General features: G+C 38.4%; 1 protein-coding gene across 2 annotated transcripts; it reads left to right on the top strand.

The window, feature by feature from the left end:
- Nucleotides 1–15050: 15050 nt before the first annotated feature.
- Nucleotides 15051–22843, top strand: LOC104225591 (PHD finger-like domain-containing protein 5A). 2 transcript variants are annotated; one of them, XM_009777430.2, is made up of 3 exons: nt 15059–15137; nt 21080–21157; nt 22277–22843. In XM_009777430.2, exon 3 carries the CDS (start codon nt 22300–22302, stop codon nt 22630–22632), a length of 333 nt encoding a protein of 110 aa, XP_009775732.1. In that variant the 5' UTR covers nt 15059–15137; nt 21080–21157; nt 22277–22299; the 3' UTR covers nt 22633–22843. The 2 variants fall into 2 exon arrangements, with proteins under 2 accessions (XP_009775731.1, XP_009775732.1); XM_009777429.2 differs by lacking the exon at nt 21080–21157 and having other exon boundaries at nt 15051–15137.

The following is a 22843-nucleotide window of genomic DNA, read 5'->3' as shown; positions in this document are numbered from 1 at the left end:
AATTCCAATGCTTAATTATAGCTTTCCCATCATTCTTCCCAAAAAGTCAAAAATTGACCCCGGGTTCGCTTGGTCAAAACTCGAGGTTCGGACCAAAACCCGATCACTCATTCACCCATGAGCCCGAATATATAATTAGTTTCAAAATTTGACCCCAAAACGAGGTCTAAATCACAATTATACAAAAGCCCTAACTCTACCCAAATCCCTAATTTTCTACCCTTAAAAACATGATTTAGGCCTAGAAATCTAATAGGTGTTAATGGAAATTGAAGAAGACGAGTCAAAGATTACATACCTATGAATTGGTGGTAAAATTCACTTTCAAAAATCGCCCAATTTGGAGTTTGGAAGAAGAACTTATGAAATTTTGATTAAATCCCGATTTGGCTTCTGTTTTATAATTACTGGACAGGCCTTCATCGCGTTCGCGATAGGCATGTCACGTTCGCGATGAGTTAGGCCTCAGTGACCTTCACGTTCGCGACATTGGGATCGCGTTCACGGAGCTTTGACCCTTCGAGCCTTCGCGTTCGCGGGCCAATGGCCGCGTTCGCGTAGAACAAAATGTGAATCCCTCCCCCCATGCCTTTAACCTTACGCGTTCGCGAGTGCTTGGACGCGTTCGCGAAGGGTATCTCCCCCTCAACCTCACATTCGCGTTTCAGGCTTCACGTTCGTGAAGAAGAAAACTGGCACCTGGGATATTTGCTTACGCGTTCGCGAGTGGGACCACGCGAACGCGAAGAACAAAATCCATGGGCACTGAATAGCCAAAAACCTGCAACTTTTTATGAGTTCAAAACTTTCCGAAACCCATCCGAAACTCACCCGAGCCCTCGGGGCTCCAAACCAAGCATACATACTAACTCAAAAACATCATATAAACTTATCTGTGCGATCAAATTGCCAAAATAACTTTTTAAACCACGAATTTAAACCTCAAAATCAATCAAATATTTCAAAACTTCTTAAAACATCAAATTTTGCATTTAAGGTCCGAATCACGTCAAATGACATCCATTTCTTACCAAATTTCACACACTTATCTTATTTCACATATAAAACATGTACCGGGCTCTGAAACCAGAATACGGGCCTGATACCATCAAATTCTAAATGCATTTTGTTTCCAAAACTCATAGAAATTTCCAGAAAATAATTTTCTTTAAAAATTCATTTCTCGGGCTTAGGACCTCGGAATTCGATTCCGGGCATAAGCTCAAGTCCCATATCTTTTCGCGGATCCTCCGGGACCGTCAAATCACGGGTCCGGGTCCGGGTCCATTTACTTAAAATGTTGACCGAAGTCAACTTAAATGCATTTTAAGTCAAAATTTCAACATTTTCACAAATTTTCACATAATAGCTTTCTGACTATGCGCCCGGACTGCGCATGCAAATCGATGTGATACTAAAAGAGGTTTTTAAGGCTTCGGAATGCAGAATTCATTTTTAAAATAAGTGATGACCTCATTCTCCACCTCTAAAACAACTGTTCGTCCTCGAACGAACATAAGAAGAAAGTAACTAAGTCGGGGAAAAGATGGGGATAACGGCTTCGCATATCGGACTCGGACTCCCAAGTCGATGCCTCAGCAGGCTGACCTCTCCACTGAACACGAACAAAAGGAAAACTCTTCGATCTCAACTGACGAACATGCCCGTCTAGAATAGCTACCGGCTCCTCCTCATAAGACAAGTCATTGTCCAACTGGACAGTGCTGAAATCTAACACGTGGGATGGATCGCCGTGATATTTCCAAAGCATGGACACATGAAACACTGGATGCACGGCTGATAAGCTTGGCGGCAATGCAAGTCTATAAGCCATCTCTCCCACTCGATCAAGAATATCAAACGGGCCAATGAACCTAGGGCTAAGCTTGCCTTCTTCCCAAATCTCATCATGCCCTTCATAGGCGACACTAGAAGCAATACCCGCTCACCGACCATGAAAGCCAAATCTCAAACCTTGCGATCGGCATAACTCTTTTGCCTGGACTGGGCTGTACGAAACCTATCCTGTATAATCCTGACCTTGTCCAAGGCATCCTAAACCAGATCCGTACCCAACACCCGAGCCTCCCCCGGCTCAAACCATCCAACCGAAGACCGACACCGCCTACCATATATAAACTCATAAGGAGCCATCTGAATACTCGACCGGTAGCTGTTGTAGGCAAACTCTGCTAAAGGCAAAAATTGATCCCACAAGCCTCCAAAGTCAATAACACAAGCTCAGAGCATATCCTCCAAAATTTGAATAGTCCGCTCGGACTGCCCGTCCATCTAAGGATGAAATGCTGTGCTCAACTCAACCTGTGTGCCCAACTCTTGCTGAACTGCTCTCCAGAAATGTAAGGTAAACTGCGTACCTCGGTCCGAAATAATAGACTCGGGCATACCATGAAGACGAACAATCTCCCGGGTATAGATCTCAGCTAACCTCTCGGAAGAATAGGAGACTACCACAGGAATGAAATGTGCTGACTTGGTCAGCATATCAACAATGACCCACACTGCATCGAACTTCCTCTAAGTCCGTGGGAGTCCAACAACGAAGTCCATAGTGATACGCTCCCACTTCCACTCAGGAATCTCAATCTTCTGGAACAAACCACCAGGCCTCTGATGCTTATACTTAACCTGCTGACAATTCAAACACCGAGCCATATATGCAACGATATCTTTCTTCATCCTCCGCCACCAATAATGTTGCCGTAAATCCTGATACATCTTCACGGCGCCCAGATGAATAGAGTACCGGGAGCTATGGGCCTCCTCTAAAATCAACTCTCTAAGCCCATCCACATTAGGCACACAAACTCGACCCTGCAATCTCAAAACTCCATCATCTCCTAAGGTAACCTGCTTGGCACCTCCGTGTTGCACTTTGTCTCTAAGGACACACAAATGGGGATCATCATACTGCCGATCACGGATACGCTCCAATAAAGTGGAACAAGCGACAGTGCAAGCTAACACACGACTGGGCTCAGAAACATCCAACCTCACGAACTGATTGGCCAAAGCCTGAACATCCAAAGCAAGTGGTCTCTCACCGACCGGAATATAAGCAAGACTGCCCATACTGACTGACTTCCTACTCAAAGCATCGACCACCACATTGGCCTTTCCCGGATAATATAAGATGATGATATCATAGTCCTTTAATATCTCCAACCACATTCTCTGCCTCAAATTCAACTCCTTCTACTTGAACAAGTACTGCAGACTCTTGTAATCCGTGAACACCTCACATGCCACGCCATACAGATAATGCCTCCAAATATTCAACGCGCGAACAATGGTTGTCAACTCCAAATCATGAACCGGATAGTTTTTCTCATGAATCTTCAACTACCGTGAAACATAGGCAATGACTTTGCCATCCTACATCAACACCGCATCAAGTCCAATACGAGATACATCACAATAAACTGTATAAGGCCTTGAACCTGTGGGCAAACCCAACATCGGTGCCGTAGTCAAAGCTATCTTGAGCTTCTGAAAGTTCGCCTCAACTCATCTGACCACCTGAACTGGGCACCCTTCTGGGTCAACCTGGTCATTGGGGTTGCAATGGACGAAAACCCCTCCACAAACTGACGATAATAGCCTGCCAATCCCAAGAAACTCCGAATCTCTGTAGCTGATGCTGGTCTAGGCCAGTTCTTCACTGCCTCAATCTTCTTCGGATCAACCTGAATACCCTCTGCTGATATAACATGACACAGGAATGCAACTGAACTCAACCAGAACTCACACTTCGAAAACTTAGCATACAACTGACTGTCCCTCAAGGTCTGAAGAACCACTCTAAGATGTTGCTCGTGCTCCTCCCGGCTGTAGGAATAGATCAAAATATCATCAATGAAGACTATCACAAACGAATCCAAGGCCTGAACACTCGATTCATCAAATCCATAAAAGCTGCTGGGGCATTTGTCAACTCGAATGACATCACCAAAAACTCATAATGCCCGTATCGAGTGTGGATAGCTGTCTTAGGGACATCGAATGCCCTAATCCTCAACTGATGGTAGCCAGATCTCAAGTCAATCTTCAAAAATACCTTGGCACCCTGAAGCTGATCGAACAAATCATCAATCCTCAGTAATGGATACTTATTCTTGATTGTAACCTTGTTCAACTACCGGTAATCAATACACATTCTCATCGATTCGTCCTTCTTCTTAATAAACAACACAGGTGCACCCCAAGGCGAAACACTAGGTCTAATGAAACCCTTTTCAAGCAAGTCTTGCAACTGCTCCTTTAACTCTTACAACTCAGGCGAGGCCATATGATACGGCGGAATAAAAATGGGTTGAGTGCCCGGAGCCAAATCAATGCAGAAGTCAATATTCCTATCGGGTGGCATACCCGGCAAGTCTGAAGGAAATACCTCAGGAAACTCACGAACAACAGGCATAGAATCAATAGAAGGAACCTCGGCACTAGAATCACGAACATATGCCAAATAGGCCAAACACTCCTTCTCGACCATACGCCGAGCCTTCATATAAAAAAATAACACTACAGGTAGAATGACCAGGAGTCCCTCTCCACTCTAAACGAGGTAAACCCGGCAAGGCTAAGGTCACAGTCTTGACATGACAGTCCAAGATAGCGTGGTAAGATGATAACCAGTCCATCCCCAATATGATATCAAAATCAACCATGTCCAGGAGTAATAGATCCACAAGAGTCTCAAGACCCACATTCACAACTATACACGAGCGATGGACTTGATATACCATAGTAGAATCACCCACCGGTGTAGACACATATACATGGACACTCAAGGAATCACTAGGCATGAACAGATACGGTGCAAAATAAGATGACACATAGGAGTAGGTAGACTCTAGATTAAATAAAACTGAAGCATCTCTGCCACAAACCAGAAAAGCACCTGTGAGAATTATATCGGAAGCCTCAGCCTCAGCCTCAGGCCTGGCTAGAAGAGCATAACATCGGGCTGGGCCCCACCACCCTGGACTACATCTCTGTGATGGCCTGCAGCTGGCTGGCCTCCACCTCTAGCAGTCTAAGCTCCACCTCTAGCACTTCTACCTCCACCTCTAGCACTTCTACCCCCACCTCTAGCTGGCTGGGCGGGCGGGCTGTGGAACACCAGGTGCTTGGACCATAGCACGGGAACCGTGCTGCTGCGATTGAGTACCCACTAATCTCGGACAAGCCCTCCTGATATGACCATACTTACTGCACTCAAAACATCCACCTGAGTGCTGTAGCTGAAGAAACTGAGACTGACCTTGGCGACCTGAATGAACACCCCGAAAACTCTGGAGCGGCGGTGCACTGATAGGAGCTGGTGGTGCACTGTAGGGTTGCTGCTCAAAATACTGCATATGAGAACCATGGCCACATGAAGCACCGTGAGAGACCTAAAGTGCTGACTGAAAAGGCCTAGGAGGATGGCCTCTACCATACGAACCCCTGCCTCCAGACGAGGCACCACTGAATCGGCCTGAACCACCTCCTTGCGACAGAACCATCTCCACACTCTTGGCCATATTGGCCGCTCTTGGAAATAAATCTCGCTCTTTGTCTCCCTAGCCATCTAAAGACAAATCGACTGAATAAGTCCATCAATGAACCTCCTCACCCTCTCTCTCTCTCTCGGTGGAACTATGATAAGAGCATGACGAGCCAAGTCGATGAATCTGGTCTCATACTAGGTAACAGTCATAGAACCCTGCTGGAGACGCTCAAACTGCTTCCGATAGGCCTCTCTCTGAGTGATATGGAGAAACTTCTCTAGAAATAACTGAGTAAACTGCTCCCAAGTTAAGGCTGGCGATCCGGCTGGTCTAGCCAAATAATAGTCTCTCCACCAAGTCTTGGAAGATCCCGACAAGCGAAAAGTAGCAAAATCGACCCCATTAGTATCTACTATCCCCATGTTCCTGAGAACCTCATGAAAGCTGTCTAGATAATCCTGGGGATCCTTAGAAGATGCACCGCTGAAAGTAGTATTGAAGAGCTTGGTGAACCTGTCCAATCTCTACAAAGCATCGGCAGACATAGCTGCTCCACCACCGGTCTGAGCTACCACACCCGGCTGAACTGCTCCAACTGGTTGAGATGCTAGAGTCTGAAACTGGAGAGCCATCTGCTCCGGAGTGAGAGTAGCAGGAGTCCGGGCTCCTCCTCCAGCCTGAGAAATGGCTGGTGCTACAGGAAGCAAGCCTGCCCAGGTGACACTCTCCATAAGGCCCACTAGATGTACCAGAGTATCCTGGAGAACTAGGGTAGCAATAACCCCCTCTGGGACCTGAGCTGGGCCTACCGGAACTGTCTGGGCCAGAACCTCATCATCAAAGTCAACCTGAGGCTCCGCCGCTGGTGCTGCTGCTCTGAGCCAAGCTCTGCCCCTACCTCGGCCTCTAGCACGGCCTCGGCCTCGCCCTCTGCCCCTCGTGGGAGCTACTACTGGGGGTTCGGGCTGCTGATCGATGGATGAGGAAGCGCGTGTTCTCACCATCTGCAAAAAAACGGAGTAAAAATTTAATTAGCATTGAGAAACCAAACCGCACGACAAGAAAGAATAAATGTGAAGTTTTTCCTAACTCTGTAGCCTCTAGGGATAAATACAGACGGCTCCATACTGATCCCTCAGACTCTACTAAGCTTGTCTGTGAATTGTGAGACCTATGTAACCTAGAGCTCTGATACCAACTTGTCACGACCCAGATTTCCTACCCTCGGGAGTCGTGATGGCGCCTACTCGTAGAAGCTAGGCAAGCCCCGAAATAAAGAATCACTAACTCTTTCATTTTAGCCCTTTTTAATAATTTTGGATTAACAAGTAATCAACATTGAATATTAACAATAAATAGAACAAGCGGAAGACTTAAACTGATAAAATAACCAAAGCCAGTACTACAATACCAACATACGCCTCTACCCGAAATTCGGTGTCACAATATCACAGACTGTCTATGATTGCTACAACAAAGGTCTGAAAGAAATACAATCTGTCTTGGAATCAAATGAAAATAGAGTACATAATAAGATAGAAGAGAACGACGGGCCTGCGGACGCCTGCAGGACTACCTCGGGATCTCTAGCTGGACTGAAGGCAGCCACCCCAAATGCTACTGTCCAAAAGCTGCTCCGGGATCTGCACATAGTGCATAGTGTAGCATCAGCACAACCGACCCATGTGCTGGTAAGTGCCTAGCCTAACCTCAGCGAACTAGTGACAAGGCTAGGACCAGACTACCAAATAAACTTGTGCAGTTATATAATATACAACAGAAAATAAAATAGGAATAAACAAGTAAATATGGGATGGGGTACATGCTGCGGGGGTATATCAATATCAACAGTAAATCAAGAAAAGACATAAGGACAACTTAGAATTTACAACAAAACAATAAGGAACTTGTAACCAATCTATAAACACTTTATATCATCACTTGTTGTGGCGCGCAACTCGATCCCAACATATAACAACATTGTTGCGGCGTGCAACCCAATCCATATCATTTATCACTGTTGCAGCGTGTAACCCGATCCAATTATATCATTGTTGCGGCGTGCAACCTGATCCATATCATTTATCACTATTACAGCGTGCTACTCGATCCAATTATATCATTGTTGCGGCATGCAGCCCGATCCAATTATACCATTTTTGCGGCGTGCAACCCGATCCACATATAATATTGTTGCGGCGTGCAACCCGATCTAAATATATCATTATTGTGGAGTGCAACCTGATCCACATATACCATCAACAATAATCATAACAAGAGTCCCGGCAAGGGATCAATAAGGAACTACACTATCCCGACAAGGGAGTCAACAGTATAAGTAACTACGTCCCGGCAAGGGAGAAACAGCTATAACCAAACTTATTCCAACATCTAACTACCTCAACTAATACCAATACTCATCCATAAGTAATTTCAACGAGAATATTCATAATCCTTGCTCAATACAGAGAATCATCAACTTAAGCATCCGTAGTATTATCTAAGAACACAATAAATTTCAATTCATGACTCACGGTCATGCTCGACACCAACGTATAGATACTCGTCACCATACCTATACGTCGTACTCAACAAAAAATAAACCATTGGGGAAGTACCTCTAATTAATTCTCAATTATATTTCATAATTATACATTAAATTTAACATCAAATTCATGAGAATCTAGGGAAAAATTTGGGGATTTTGTCAAAACTTTGAAAAATAAAAATTTGGGATTTGAGAGTCGAATAGGACTCGGATTTGGCAACAAAATACATATATGGACTCGTGGGGCTATGGGTAGTCAAAACCTACCTTTGGGCCCGGGTTTTGACCCGGCGGTCCCGAGGATTGACTTTTTAAAAATTGTATAAAGGTCATAGCTTTATTAATTGAAATTATTTTCTCTTGCTTTGTGTGATGCATTTCAGTCATCTTTGGATAGATTGAGTCGGGCAGAGGTAAATTTGTAAAGGAAGAAGCTAAATTGAGTATTTAATTAGGCGAATTGAGGTAAGTGTCTTCCCTAACTTTTTTGAGGAAATTTTTCCTACTATTTGACATTATTTGCTACATGCGGGGGTGATACATATATGAGGTGACGAGCATATATACATGTGACAGGGTTAAACATGTTCGGTGGTAGATTATACTATGAACTGTGATTTGTAGAATCGCGTAACCTTCTTGCTTCATGTCTTACTTGACTCATAGATTCTAAGAATATAGAATTAAATGTTAGAAACTAAGATTTAGGTTATTATAACTTGATTAAAATTTGACGGAATTCTGAAAAAATATTGTTGTGTCTAATTCGGTCATCATTATGCTTAATCATTAATACATTGTTGCAGCCGATATTCTTGAGATATTAGATTTTATACTCAATGGTAGATCATTCTTGAGATTTGTTGAAATACTTGAATAATAAGGTTCTTGAGGGTTTATTAAACTATTGTTGGCTTGAAAATCGTGATTGGTGTTCATCTGGAATATTCGTTTAAATACTCTCCTTGACGTTATTTATGCTTCCTACCTAGTTTGTCATTGATATACATATGCTTGGCAAGGAAGAGTGTAAAGAATGAAAGGTGATGCATTGCCATGTTATGTGAGTGTAAAGCACGAAGGGTGATGCCGTGCCATATCATTTGAGAGTGTAAAGCACAAAAGGTGATGTCGTGTCATGTTATGTGAGTGTAAAGCACGAAGGGTCATGCCGTGCCATTTTATTTATATTATCATGCTTTTATATTATCATGAGTTCATGGCATGATATGTGTTTCCATGCAGGCGAGAACGAGGGACATGCATTATATTGTGACATCTTTTCTTTGTTTATGCATTCATGCCTTTACATTGAGCTGTTATTGTCGTACTTATGGTTCTTACATGATTTGTCGTTATTGCCATGTCCTTGTACTCTATCTCGATTGTTATTATATTGCCCATGCCTTCTACTTACTTGACTTGCAAATACCATGCCTACTTCCTGCTATTATATTTACACCCATATCGTATCTATTGTGTTATATTTTAGTACAATCCTTCTACCATGTTAGTCATTCATGCCTCTACTTGTTAACCTATAAAGATCATGTGTTCCCTTTTTATGTGTTATAGACCTAGGCCTCCACCATGCTAGTTAGTTGAAGTTTATATTCCTTCTTCCTAATTGATGCCATTCCTCCTACGCCTTCCACCTAGTCTATTATTGTTGTCCATATATATATATATATATATATATATATATATATATATATATATATATATATATATATATATATATATATATATATATATATATCCTCACGTTATTATTACTTGCGTAATTCCTACTTGTCATTTATGTTATCGATATTTCTGTCATCCGGTTGATACTGTTATATGCATATTTGGTGAGGATGAGATGAATGCACGAAGAGTATTGCCGTGCAATTGACTTGATATCTGAGTACATTCCTCACGCTATGAAAGTTATGGAATGACTATCGTGGTTTATTGGTTTTCGCACTAAGGAGAAGATTGGTCGAGATATTGGAAAATGTTAAATTGTGATCTCTTCTAGTACTCAGTTATTGCTTTACATATTCATTTCGTGTACTCTTTTCTACTATATCGTGGTATAGTTCTATTGCTAGTTTTCGGTGCAGGTTTTATCAGTGAGTATTTTTTAACGAAAAAGCCTCGTCACTACTTCGACGAGGTTAGACAAGATACTTACTGGGTACATGTAGTCGGTTGTACTCATACTACACTTCTGCACCTTGCGTGCAGATTTTTCTTTTGGAGCGGAGCTATTAGTGATGTCGGGAACTGATTCTGAAGATGTTCGTGCATTCTTTGTCCTTGGTAGCTTTAGAATTTGCTAATCTGTTTATGTAACTTTCAAAAATATCGTGTAATTATTTGTACTAGCTTTGTAAATTCCAAGTCTTAGAAACTCATGATTTGTACTGCCAATCCTTGGATTAATATATAAATGTTCAGATAATTCTTCACAGTTTTCCTATATATCTCATTTGGATTGACTGACTGTTAGTTGGTTTACGTAGCGGGTCGAGTTAGGTGCCATCACGACTAGTGATTTTTGGGTCGTGACACTTTAGTCATGTAAATAACCGTACTTGTTAATCGTACTTATTTTAGGAACTTAATAATTTTAGATTATGTTTATTTTCATTATGCCTTATTAATAATATTTATTTTATGCGATTTTATTATTTTAATTGTTGAATATACAATGTCATGGCTCATGTCATATTTTATGTTATTTTCTTGAAAAACACCTTATATAGTTATGTCTTACTAGGATTAAAGAAATATTTGGAACACAAATTCTATGTTTTGTGCTATGAAAACTTTAGAAGAAAAATCCGAGAAAAATCGAGATTCAAAAACCCGACTTTATTAGTTTGGTTTGGTCTTTAGATTTAATAACTCGATACAATTGGTTTGATTTGGTAGTTGGAAAACCTGAACTAACCCGAATTATGTGCACCCCTAGTATCGACCGTTGCTCCTTTAAATCGGTTTTACTCGGTAGGGGTGTACATAGGTCGGGTTGGTTCGGATTTTACAATTACCAAACCAAATCAATTGTGACAGGTTATTAAATCTAAAGACCAAACCAAACCAATAAAACTCGGGTGTTTCAATCTCGGTTTTTCTCGGGTTTTCTCAGTTTTTCGGGTTTTTGGGTTTTTTCAGGGTTTATTCCGGTAAAATCTTCGTAGAACAAAACATATAACTTATGCTCAAAATATTTCTTTAGTTTTAGTGAGATACAATAATATAAAGTATTTTCCAAGAAAAAATACAAAATATGAGATGTGTCATGACTTATCCGAAAATATTCAACAATAAAGACAATAAAATTATGTAATATAAATATTGCTAATTAAAAAGCCATAATAAAAATAAACACAATCTAAAAGTACTAAGCCATGCTAAAATAAGTAGACTAATAAGGGAGTATTAATTACATGACTAAACGCTACAAAAAAAATAAAAATAGGTTATGCATTTTTATTTAAATTATTGTAAAATAAAAATTAGATATTCAATACATTCTCGTTCGTAGTATTGAATTGAATGTCTTTTGTTAGTATTAATATTGATTTGATTTCGTTTTGGACTTTTGTTAGCATTATTTAATCTACTAATATTAATAACTATAAAACTTATTGGAACAAGTCCAACCTTGAAATAATACCTTAAAAGATAAAATTATGAAATTTTTTAAGAGATATTTATAAATTACATCACAATAAGTATATTTATATATTAAATATATCTAAAATTTCTATATATGTAATATCGGGTTGGTTTGGTTTCGGTTTGACTTTCTTTAGTAAAAACCAAACCAAACCAAACCAATTATGGTCGGGTTTTTTTTCCAATACCAAACCAAATCAAACCAAACCATAGTCGAGTTTTTTTTCTCGTTTGACTCGGATTATTGGGTTCGTGCGGTTTGTCGGTTTCCTTTGTACACCCCTAGTTTGGACATGGATATAATTTTGGGTTGTTTTTGAAGTTTTGTGAGTGACCTGGGTGAAAATTTTGAAAAACAGCTTTTTGGAGTTTTTCAAATTTCCAAAAAATTCCAAATACATTTTCAAATGAAAATTAAATTTTTTATGACCAAACGTTGATTTCGAAAAAAGTGAAAAATTTTCGAAAAAAATTGAAAAATTTCTTATGTCCAAACGGGCTCTAAGATTTCGATTAAACTCGTTGTCTCTATTCCAGATTTGCCATTTAAAAAAAAAAAAAAAAAAACAAATGAAGAAACAAGAAATGGTAGTTGTAACTGCATAAACATTGAGAATAGTAGGGAACAGAGAGTCAAGATCAAATCATAAGTCATAAACTATTATCTTGTCATGGATAATACACACTGTCACTGCCATTAATGAGAAAAGTCAAATGCCAGATCTAGATCTAATTATTAACTAATTATATCTAACAGCTTAATTAGAAAACAGCGAAACTAGCTACGTAGCCTAATCTCGATCAGTCATTTGCATTAGTGTTAAAACAAGATTAGAATTGCTATCCTAAATGATATATTCTTATAGCCATAAAAATCTCGTGACATATTTAAGATTATAAGTTTCAAACATCATTCTTTCGTTCTTAAAATTCGTACCTATCAAGTTACGTCACAAAAATTGAAATAGATGGAATATCATTTTTCCTCGATAGTATTTATACAACAGAGTAATTTCCTACTCAAATTAAAAAAAAAAATCCAAGATTAACACAAAAAAAACTCTAGTAAAATTTCAGAAAACAAATTTTAAAAAAAAATTAAAACACATGACCAATTTTTTCAAAAAACCAATCTTGAGGAATGATTCATCATAACCAATTTAATAGAAGAAAATAACTTTACAAATATCTGTTATACTTTGTTTTATTTTCAAATCTTTAAAAATAAAAATGTAAAAAAACTATGATGGGCTACAAAACCAATTGACCCAATAATCTCTCCATATTTATGAAGAATCCAGTCTTCATATCCCAACAATGCCCATAGGCTAGTAATTTGGGGGATTTGCAGCCGTACTCTGCTAGTGTTTGGCCATAGATTCCAAATTTGTTTTGAAAATTTTGATTTGGGTGAAGTTTGGTTTGAAGATGAAAATGTATTTGGGCATACATTTTCAAAACATTATTTTCAACTTTATTTTGGAAAAACATGTATATAATTCCCAAGTTTTGGGATTTTGGCCCAAAATCAACAATTAGGGTGATTTTGAGATTTGGGATTTGGGATTTAGGATTTTGCCAAAATGTGGACAAAATTTATGGCCAAACATGAGTTTTGAAAATAACTCCCAAACTTATTTTGACAAAACTCATGGCCAAACGGGGCCTTTATATTTGTGCCACCTTTTAACATGTACCTTTTTTTAAAAGTTATTGATTTGATAGCCAGCCGACAAAAAATTCGTAATAATATGACAATTACACCCTTGATAAATTTGCCTTTCTTTTCCCTACTATTCTAGAAGCCTTTTCTTTCCCTTAATTTTGGGGTAAAAAAGAAAATGGGTAAGAGCGCTAGTACTTCTACTCCTCTTGCAGTTTCAAGCACAGATCAAGAAATCAAACCAAATATCCTGCAAGTAGAAAAGAAAAAATTAGAGGGACAAATAGTGAGAAAAGAAATCTTTGTTATCAAACACATGATAGCCACCAAGGGTCTATATGCAGAGGCGAATCTAAGATTTTAGATCTATGGGTTCAGCATTTAAAGTTATGGGTTCATATCTACTATTTATTGCAATTTTACTAATTTTTTATACATAAATATATGCTTCCCGTTAAAAGTACTTGTTCTATACTGCATATATATTCTAAAGACTCAAAAAATAATGTTTAGAAAGCAACTGAAAATGCCAACAACGGTAATGGGGAATCTGGCAAGAAGAATGCTACTATTTTTGTACCAGCACCGTTGTTTATTCGAAACTTCAGTCTAAGCATGCTGAAGTTATTTAGTTAATTTGCTGAAACTTCAGTTTAAACATGCTAAAATTATTTAGTTCATTTGCGAAAACTTCAGACTAAACATGCTTAAGCTTTTTAATTCATTTGCTAAACCTTCAAACTAAAATATGCTTAAGTTTTTGTCTCGCAGTATGTAATTTTTTAATGAGTTTTTGCTAATGCACGTTTGCTAAAACTTCAGACTAAACATGCTTAAGTTATTTAGTTCATTTGCTATAACTTCAGACTGAACATGCTTAAGTTATTTTGTTAATTTGCAAAAACTTCAGACTGAATATGCTTAAGTTTTTTAGTTCATTTGCTAAAACTTCAGACTGAACATGCTTAAGCTTTTTTAGTTCATTTGCTAAAACTTCAGACTGAACATGCTTAAGTTATTTAATTCATTTGCTAAAACTTCAGACTAAATATGCTTAAGTTATTTAGTCCATTTGCTAAAACTTCAGACTAAACATGCTTAAGTTATTTAGTTTATTTGCTAAAACTTCAGACTAAACATGCATAAGTTTTTGTCTTGAAGTATGTAATTTTCTAATGAGCTTTTTCTAATGCATCGTGAAGTTATTTAGTTTATTTCCTGAAATTTCATACCAAAACATGCTGAAATTTTGTCCTGCAGTCTACAGTTTTGTCAATAGTCCTGAAGGGCAATATCGTCTTTTTAAAATACTTTTAACAAAAAAATGAGTACGGATGCAAACGAAAAAATAAAACGGGTATAAGTTAAAATGGTGCAATTTTTACTAGTAATTTTAAGTAGAAGAATTAATCTAAATAACCGCTTATTTAATTTTTTTAATTAAAAATAATTGAGGAATATATATATATATATGTATATATATGTATATGTATATCAGTTAGAAAAAATAAGCAGTAAATTTGACCGGCTATTTATGCAAAGATCACGTAACCCAAATCCATAATGGATTGGGCAACTCAAGTGGGCAAGTCCACCGCCTCTGGTCCATTATATACATACATATATATATACAGGGCCTCAATATTTTTCGGGTCATTTTCGATACTCAGCTGAGCTATTTTTCACTCTCTGCAGATAAAACCCCGTGGCTTTCGGTTCCAGAAGCTTTCATTCCTCGAATCAGGTTCGCTTTACATATTTCCATGTTGTTATTTATTAGCTAATTTAATTATGTTTTGTTTGATTTTCCGTATGTTTTGTGTTTGAATTCAACGAAATAGATAAAATCATAATAAAAAAGTTTACCTTTTGTGTTAATAACATGACTCAGAATGTTTTGTTATGTTTTGTTTTTTGTAAATAAATGTTTAAAATTCTGATTTTAGTTATATTTAGGTTTAGGTATTAGTAATTGAGTTCATAGCATTATACCAATTTACTTTTGTTGCAGTAGCAGATTTAACTAAAATATGAATTAATGTTAACCTCAATCAGAAATAGTAAAAGCATTTAACTTTTATAAAAAAATTTAAGCTTTACACTTATAGAGTTATCCAGAGTAATTAATAATAATTACTGTGTATGCTAGATGTTGAACTCTGAGTGTTTCTTGATAGCTGACAATAGGCTTAGTCATGTGATGGTGGAAGAACCAAATAAACTTATTAAAGTTTGTTTTTTTGTTCCGTTAATGATGGTGTTTGGGCTAGCTTGGCTGCACCTGTACTATTGCACTGAGTACTTATTACCTCCCACTAGCCTAGCTATCGGGGAACTATGCTCACTAAAGGTTTGACATATGAGAAGAAATCACATAACATCTTTTTGTCTTTGTTAGGATTTGAATCTACTTTATTGACCACTTTATCATGGTCTAATGATTGTATACATTTAATAATAATCGAGATCGTGTTGGACAATATGTATGCGAAGGTCTCTTTTATAGTCTGTCAAGAAAAAAGGGTATTGGGGGAGGGGATGCTTCTATGGGTGTTCAAAGTTGAGAAGATTAACCAGTAAGACTATGGAATAAGAGTCTGAATCCTATTGACCTGAAGGCAAAGATTTCATCATAAAAGAGAAAGTGATTGTCTCGTGATGGCGCCTATCACAGTACTAGGCCAGCCAAGACAACACGGACAATATGAAGATCTTTTGTAAAATTCATTTTTCTGACAGATTAAGTCTCAAATCTTTCATGTTTAAAATATCAAAAGAAATATGCGGAAACAAGTACGTAAATACATCAGCACAACCCGAATCTGATGTCACTAGTCATGAGCCACTAAGTACAACTTAACACTGTCTGCTTAATACAATTTAAGTTTGAAATGTAAAGTACTAGGATAGGAAGGAGAAGAGCAGGGTTGCGAACGTCGTGCAGTTACCTTGCTAACTCCGGAAATACACAAAAGGTGGTGAAAGCTCAGAAATACCTGAATCTGCACACAAGGTGCACGGAGTAATGTGAGTACGCCAACTCAGTAAGTAATAAAAGTAAATAAAGACTGAGCAGTAGGAAATGATAAATCCACATCAGGATAAACTCAGTAAGCACAACAAGCTTTCAAATTAGAATATAAGTCAATCGTCTCATTTAAAATCCAGCTTTTGGTAAAAATCATTTGAAGATGCTTTCCAACAGTTTCAATAGAGGTTCAATGCGATTTATAATAAAGGTGATGAAAATCATAATCGGCCCCGGCAAACATAGTTCGTATACAGCCCCTCGGGCAAATAGGAATCATAAACATCTCATAACATAAAAATATCAGTGGAAATAACAAAGCCAAATCAGTGATTAAATTCCGAACATCTCGTAAAAACTCCAGTTTAAGTGAAAGTTGTTTCAAAGCATTTGTTCAACATTTTCAACAGAGGCTCAGTATAAAGAGGAGTGAAAACAACAGTTTCATAAAAACAAGCCCCTCGGGCAAAGGATCACTCATATATGTATACAGCTCTTCGGGCAAGCCTTTCAGTCACTTGAGACTCAACTCCCATCAATCAACGCTCACATTCAGCACTCACGCTCAATAGATACCATATAATAACCGTTGCGGCGTGCAACCCGATCCATAAGTATATAGTCGACTGCTCACTGGGGGTGTGCAGACTTCGGAGGGGCTCTTACAGCCCAAGCAGCTATATCGCTGCGTCGTGTAGCCCGATCCAACATATCGCTGCGGCGTGCAACCCGATCCAACATATCGCTGCGGCGTGCAACCCGATCCAACATATCGTTGCGGCGTGCAGACCGATCCATATATCGTTGCGGCGTGCAGACCGATCCATATACATACATACATATATATATATATATCGCTGCGGTGTGCAGCCCGATCCATAAATATATAATCCTCACAACCAGACCCTCAGCCTCTCTCAGCCATCAACCTCACAAGCCACTCAGACTATCAATAACACAGCGCGTTCAGCCCAAAATATCATTTATAGCATCAAAACTGGGTAAATAAGGCTGAGTTATGAATCAGTAAAACGCAGCATGACTGAGTACAAATATTAAGTCAAAACAGTGAGGAATAGTAGTAAAAAGCCCCATAAGGGTCCAAAGCAATTGGCATGAGGCTCAAATATGGCATTCCGCCCAAAACATAGCAATACTTTCCAAAACACAATGATATCAAACAGTTTTCAATCAAATACGCGACTTAACAATCGTACAAAACGGACCAAGTCACAATCCCCAACGGTGCACGACCCCACGCTCGTCATCTAGCGTGTGCGTCACCTCAAAGTAGTACAACGATGTGAAATCCGGGGTTTCATACCCTCAGGACAACATTTACAATCATTACTTACCTCAAACCGGTCCAAACTCTAACCCGCGATGCCTTTGCCTCTCGACTCGGCATCCAAATGCGCCAAATCTAACCAAAATCAGAATCATAACATCAATATACGCTAAGGGAATAAAGCGCACGCGAAAATAATCAAATTACATCAAAAATCCCGAAATTGGTCAAACTCGACCCCCGAGCCCACGTCTATCACATCAATAGAATCCTTATCCTCCCACGAGTCCATACATACCAAGAACATCAAAATCGGACCTCAAATGGCCCCCTCAAATCCCCAATTTACACTCTTCAATTTCAAGCCCTAATTCCCCAATTTTAGGCTTTAAATCCCACTAGTTCATGTCTAATTAGTTAGAAATCACCATAGAATCGAGTATTGAGTTCAAAAATCTTACCTCCAAGTGTTTCCCTTTGAATCCCTATTCAATCCCTCTCAAAAAGCTTCAAAATCGCTCTAACAATGGTGAGAAATGGGCCAAAAATCGCGAAGACCTCTATTTAAACATTCTGCTCAGGTCTTATTTCCTTCTCCGCGAACGCGGTAGCTACCTCGCGTTCGTGAAGCACAAATTGCCTCAGGCCAATATTCCCTTCCTCGCGAATGCGAGGGCCCACCCGCGAACGCGAAGACCAAACAACCGGCCCTACGCGAATGCAGAACGCTCCTCGCGAACGTGTAGCTTTAACTCATAAACCTTGGCGAACATAGGACCTACATCGCGAATGCGAAGAACAAACCAGCTGCCTCTCTCAACAACCCTTCGCGAACGCGAAGAACAAATCTCTGCAACAGAACAGAAGAAAAATCTGACACTCTCAAAACCAAGAATTTGGTCCGATAACCTCCCGAAACTCACCCGAGGCCTTCGGGACACATCCCATAACATCATTCAAACTTAGTCGAGCCTTCGAATCACTCAAAACAACACTAAAACACCAAACCAACCTCAGATTCAAGCCTAAGAATTTAGAAACTTTCAAATTCCACAAACAACGCCGAAACATATCAAATCACGTCCGAGCGACCTGAAATTTTGCACACACGTCACAAATGACACAATAGACCTACTCCAATTTCTGAAATTTCATTCTGACCCCGATATCAAGATTTTCACTGCCGACCGGAAAACGTCAAATTTTCAATTTCGCCAATTCAAGCCTAAATTTACTACGGACCTCCAAATCACATTCCGAACGCGCTCCCAAGTCCAAAATCACCTAACGGAGCTAACCAAATCATAAAACTCCAAATCCGAGATCGAATACTAAAATTCAAAACTTGGTCAAATCTTTCAAATTTAAAGCTTCAAACTGAGTATTGTTCTTCCAAATCTATTTCGATTATCCTGAAAACCAAAACCAACGATTTACATAAGTCATAATACATCACACGGGGCTAGTCATGCCCGAGAACTGGTGAGCGAAGTGCAAAAGCTCAAAACGGCCGGTCGGGTCGTTACAGTGATTCTCTATATGAGAATCCAACTATATGAAAATATTTGAAATGTAGGTTTAAAACTCAAAAAGAACTTGGACGTCCAGTTTCTCTTTGCCTCTATGGTATTCTCTAACTAGTGTTAGAACTCGCGCGATGTGCGGATAATTTGACAGAATATTAATTTTATAAAATTATGATCTGATATATCATATTATTTTAATAAATGTTAGTTATATTTTATTATTTAATATATTGTGCAGAAGTATAACAAAATCTATATGTAGTTATGACACTTGGCTTAACGAGATTGTTTTTTCTTCTACTTTTATAATTATAGATAGATATAATTATTTTACATCTCTCTCTTTCTCTCTCTCTATATATATATTTGAATTTTTAATTTTTTTTTTAAATAATTTTAAATTTTCAATTTGAAAATACTCCCCAATTTGAATGGGTTGGTTTTTTTGTATTTTGTTTTTTATATTTTCGTTTTATTATTATATAGCTAATTATAAGATATCTATATTTATTAATTCAAATAGAGTAACCAATTAATCCAAAACTTAAGATTCAAAATGTTTTTTTTTTAGTTAGAAAGGTAGTTTATTTTGTCTTAATAATGCCAATTGGCTATTTGTGGTTATGCCACTTGTCTAAATATTGTACTTTTACTTCTCATTTTATTATATATAGATCATTAGAATCAGATAAAGATTGTGAAGAAGTAGCATCCAAAGGGTGAGTTAAAGATTGATTATTTTGTGGAACTAAATTAGATATTGGTTCACGCGAATTAGGATAAGGCTTGGCAAGCATTGAACTTGCTGATGATGTTATAAAAGAATCCAAAGATTGGGATTGTAATTGGTGTTTGTAAGACTTGTGCCTTAACTAACCATGAAGAATGACTAGTAACAATCAACTGTTAAACCATATCAATTTGTGGTAGGGTTTATGTGGATGTCATTGTTATTTTTTGTGGGGAGGATTAAAATTAGTGGTACATAGAAGCTGTTTTGTGCTTGCAAAGTGCATGATGTCTCTAGGAACTGCAGAACTTAAATGCAGAATATTTCTCTTGTAGAAATTTGTGAGAGCTTTCTCGTTGATAAGTCGATGCAGTCCAGAAATAGTTGATCTAACATTCCCTTGTTGTAACCATCTATTCTTTCCCGGGTTCCTGCCCCCCTCTTTACCCCCCCCCCCCCAAAAAAAAAAAAAAAAAAAAACCTCATGGGACTCACAAGTTTTACAGTTGTCTATAATGTTTGACGAACCCTTGTCAGGCAAGAAGAATAGGAGCCAAAGGAGAGGGGCAGTGTTAGAGCTAGTTCTATTTTCTTCTAGGCATTGTGAAAGCTGATGGAATAAAGTTGTTTTGGACAATCCCATCACTGATTCTATTTTCTTCATTTCCCTTTTTATCTGTATCTTGGGGTCCAGGCAGATCTAGCAAAGGATGGGAAAAAATCGTAAGTTAAAAAGTTGTATAGGTGGTATCGGGGATAAATAATTCCGGGCTTAAATTTGAGACGGTTGGGATAAAATCACAGTATAACTAATCTCGGGATAACTGGATTGTAGTGTTATTTTAATCCTTATGGGATGGTGAAATAACAATCACGGAATAATTAATCTTGGGATAAATTGTTTCTCAACCAAACGACCCCTAAGACTCTTAGGGATGTTTGGTTTGAGCTATAGCAGAATATAATGATAGTACAAAATATTCTGTATAAGTTATCCTCTGTTTAGTTAACCCCTTTACATGCGGTATAAATAATACCTGTGTAACTAAGAGACTAAATTAACCTTGTCCATGGAGTCATCATCCGTAACATTCTTTCATTTCAACTCTGCCAGGTTGCAGAAATGGCCTCGGCGAAGGCTTTAAAAGATGTCTCTTCCAATTGGAGTGGCTACATTGGAGTCTTTTCCATGGCAAGTTTGGCTTCATTTTTCTGTTGTTACTTGATATGAACATTCTTGTAACTTTTCGAACAGAGGTTCAGAGTTGGGGCCGTCAAAGAACCCAAAATATTGTTAACACCTGGTCTCCATGAGTCTCTTCTTGGCTGTCTTTATAGCTCCGTTGCTCTAGTTAAGCAAACAATGCATTATCATCTTGGGCACTGAAGTTGGATGTTTTTCCTGTTTTAGTTGGTTTGGGGGTTGTAATTGTCATTGCCTCGGTGTTTAATCAGGTGGGTCTGAATGTTTTGGTGATTTGGTGATCGGGGTTTTGGTTTGACCTCCCTTTGTTATCTCTGTTTGTCCGCCATTTCTTTTTAGCAAATTCTAACTATACAGAAGAAAGAGTAGGGATGAGGCATTATGGTTGTAAAATAAGGTCAATTATAGTATTTTTATATAATGAGGCCAACAAATCTAGGGTGGGAATTATTCAGTTAACATAAGATTAGTTCTTTACAGGTTACACAATGTTGTTATCCTGTTAAGAAAGCCAAGGGTATACCTGTGCGAAAATTTTTGTTCAGTTAGAAACCAAACACTTGTGTTGTAAATTATGCACTTTATATCCAAATTTTAATAGAATGAACTGAACATGTAAACAGGAAATGCATACTCATTTAATAATCCAATGATTATTAACCTCTGTATTGTAATCCTTGCGTTATAGCTTCAGCATAACTCGTGTGTGAACCAGTTGACCACTTGGTGTATTAGAGACCTAAGTCCGCTAGAGTATATTAGAGAACTTAGATAATCCTCAAGTACGGAGTTTTGAAATATTATGGACCCAAACAGAGAGCACAATGATATTGAGAATTCACATACAGCCGACTAGCTTGGGATCGAGATGTAGTTGTTGTTTCCTTCTCATCTGTAGGCCTTATAAATGTTACAGAATATGTTAAGATTGGGGCGATAATGTTTGTCTTTCTACTTATATTGGTTATTGCTTACACGTCTTGTTTTAGACTTTTAGTTATACTATGCTTTCTGCCACACTGAAACGTAATCATATAGATTGAAGTACATTCTTTTGCCTTGTTTCTGCTGTCTGCTAAAGACTGTTGCATCGTTTTTACTTTGCAGGTTAAGACCTCCCCGCAAGAAATATGGCCAAGCATCATCCTGACTTGATCATGTGCAGGAAGCAGCCAGGAATAGCTATTGGGCGACTTTGTGAGAAATGTGATGGAAAGTGTGTGATTTGTGATTCCTATGTGCGTCCTTGCACACTTGTCCGAGTTTGTGATGAATGCAACTATGGATCATTTCAAGGTCGTTGCGTCATCTGCGGAGGTGTGGGCATTTCCGATGCATATTATTGCAAAGAATGTACTCAGCAGGAGAAAGATAGGGATGGTTGTCCAAAGATTGTCAATCTGGGTAGTGCTAAAACAGATCTGTTTTATGAACGCAAAAAATATGGTTTCAAGAAGAGATGAGGGTATGGATTCTTGTTTTTTCGTATCGGTGTTGTTCACTACAATGAGTTTCTTACTAGTATGAAGGTATCAAAAGTAGGCATTCCAGTATAGGCCATGTAACTTTTTCCTATATTTCCTTGGATCTTAGCGATATTACATACTGGTATCACAAGTTTAACCTATTGTAACTTTGTATCGTTTTATGGATATCCAACAAAATGCTTCTCTC

The sequence above is a fragment of the Nicotiana sylvestris genome, chromosome 6 (assembly GCF_000393655.2).
Source record: "Nicotiana sylvestris chromosome 6, ASM39365v2, whole genome shotgun sequence".
NCBI classification, from domain to species: Eukaryota; Viridiplantae; Streptophyta; class Magnoliopsida; order Solanales; family Solanaceae; genus Nicotiana; species Nicotiana sylvestris.
This window is presented reverse-complemented; position numbering and strand designations above follow the sequence as displayed.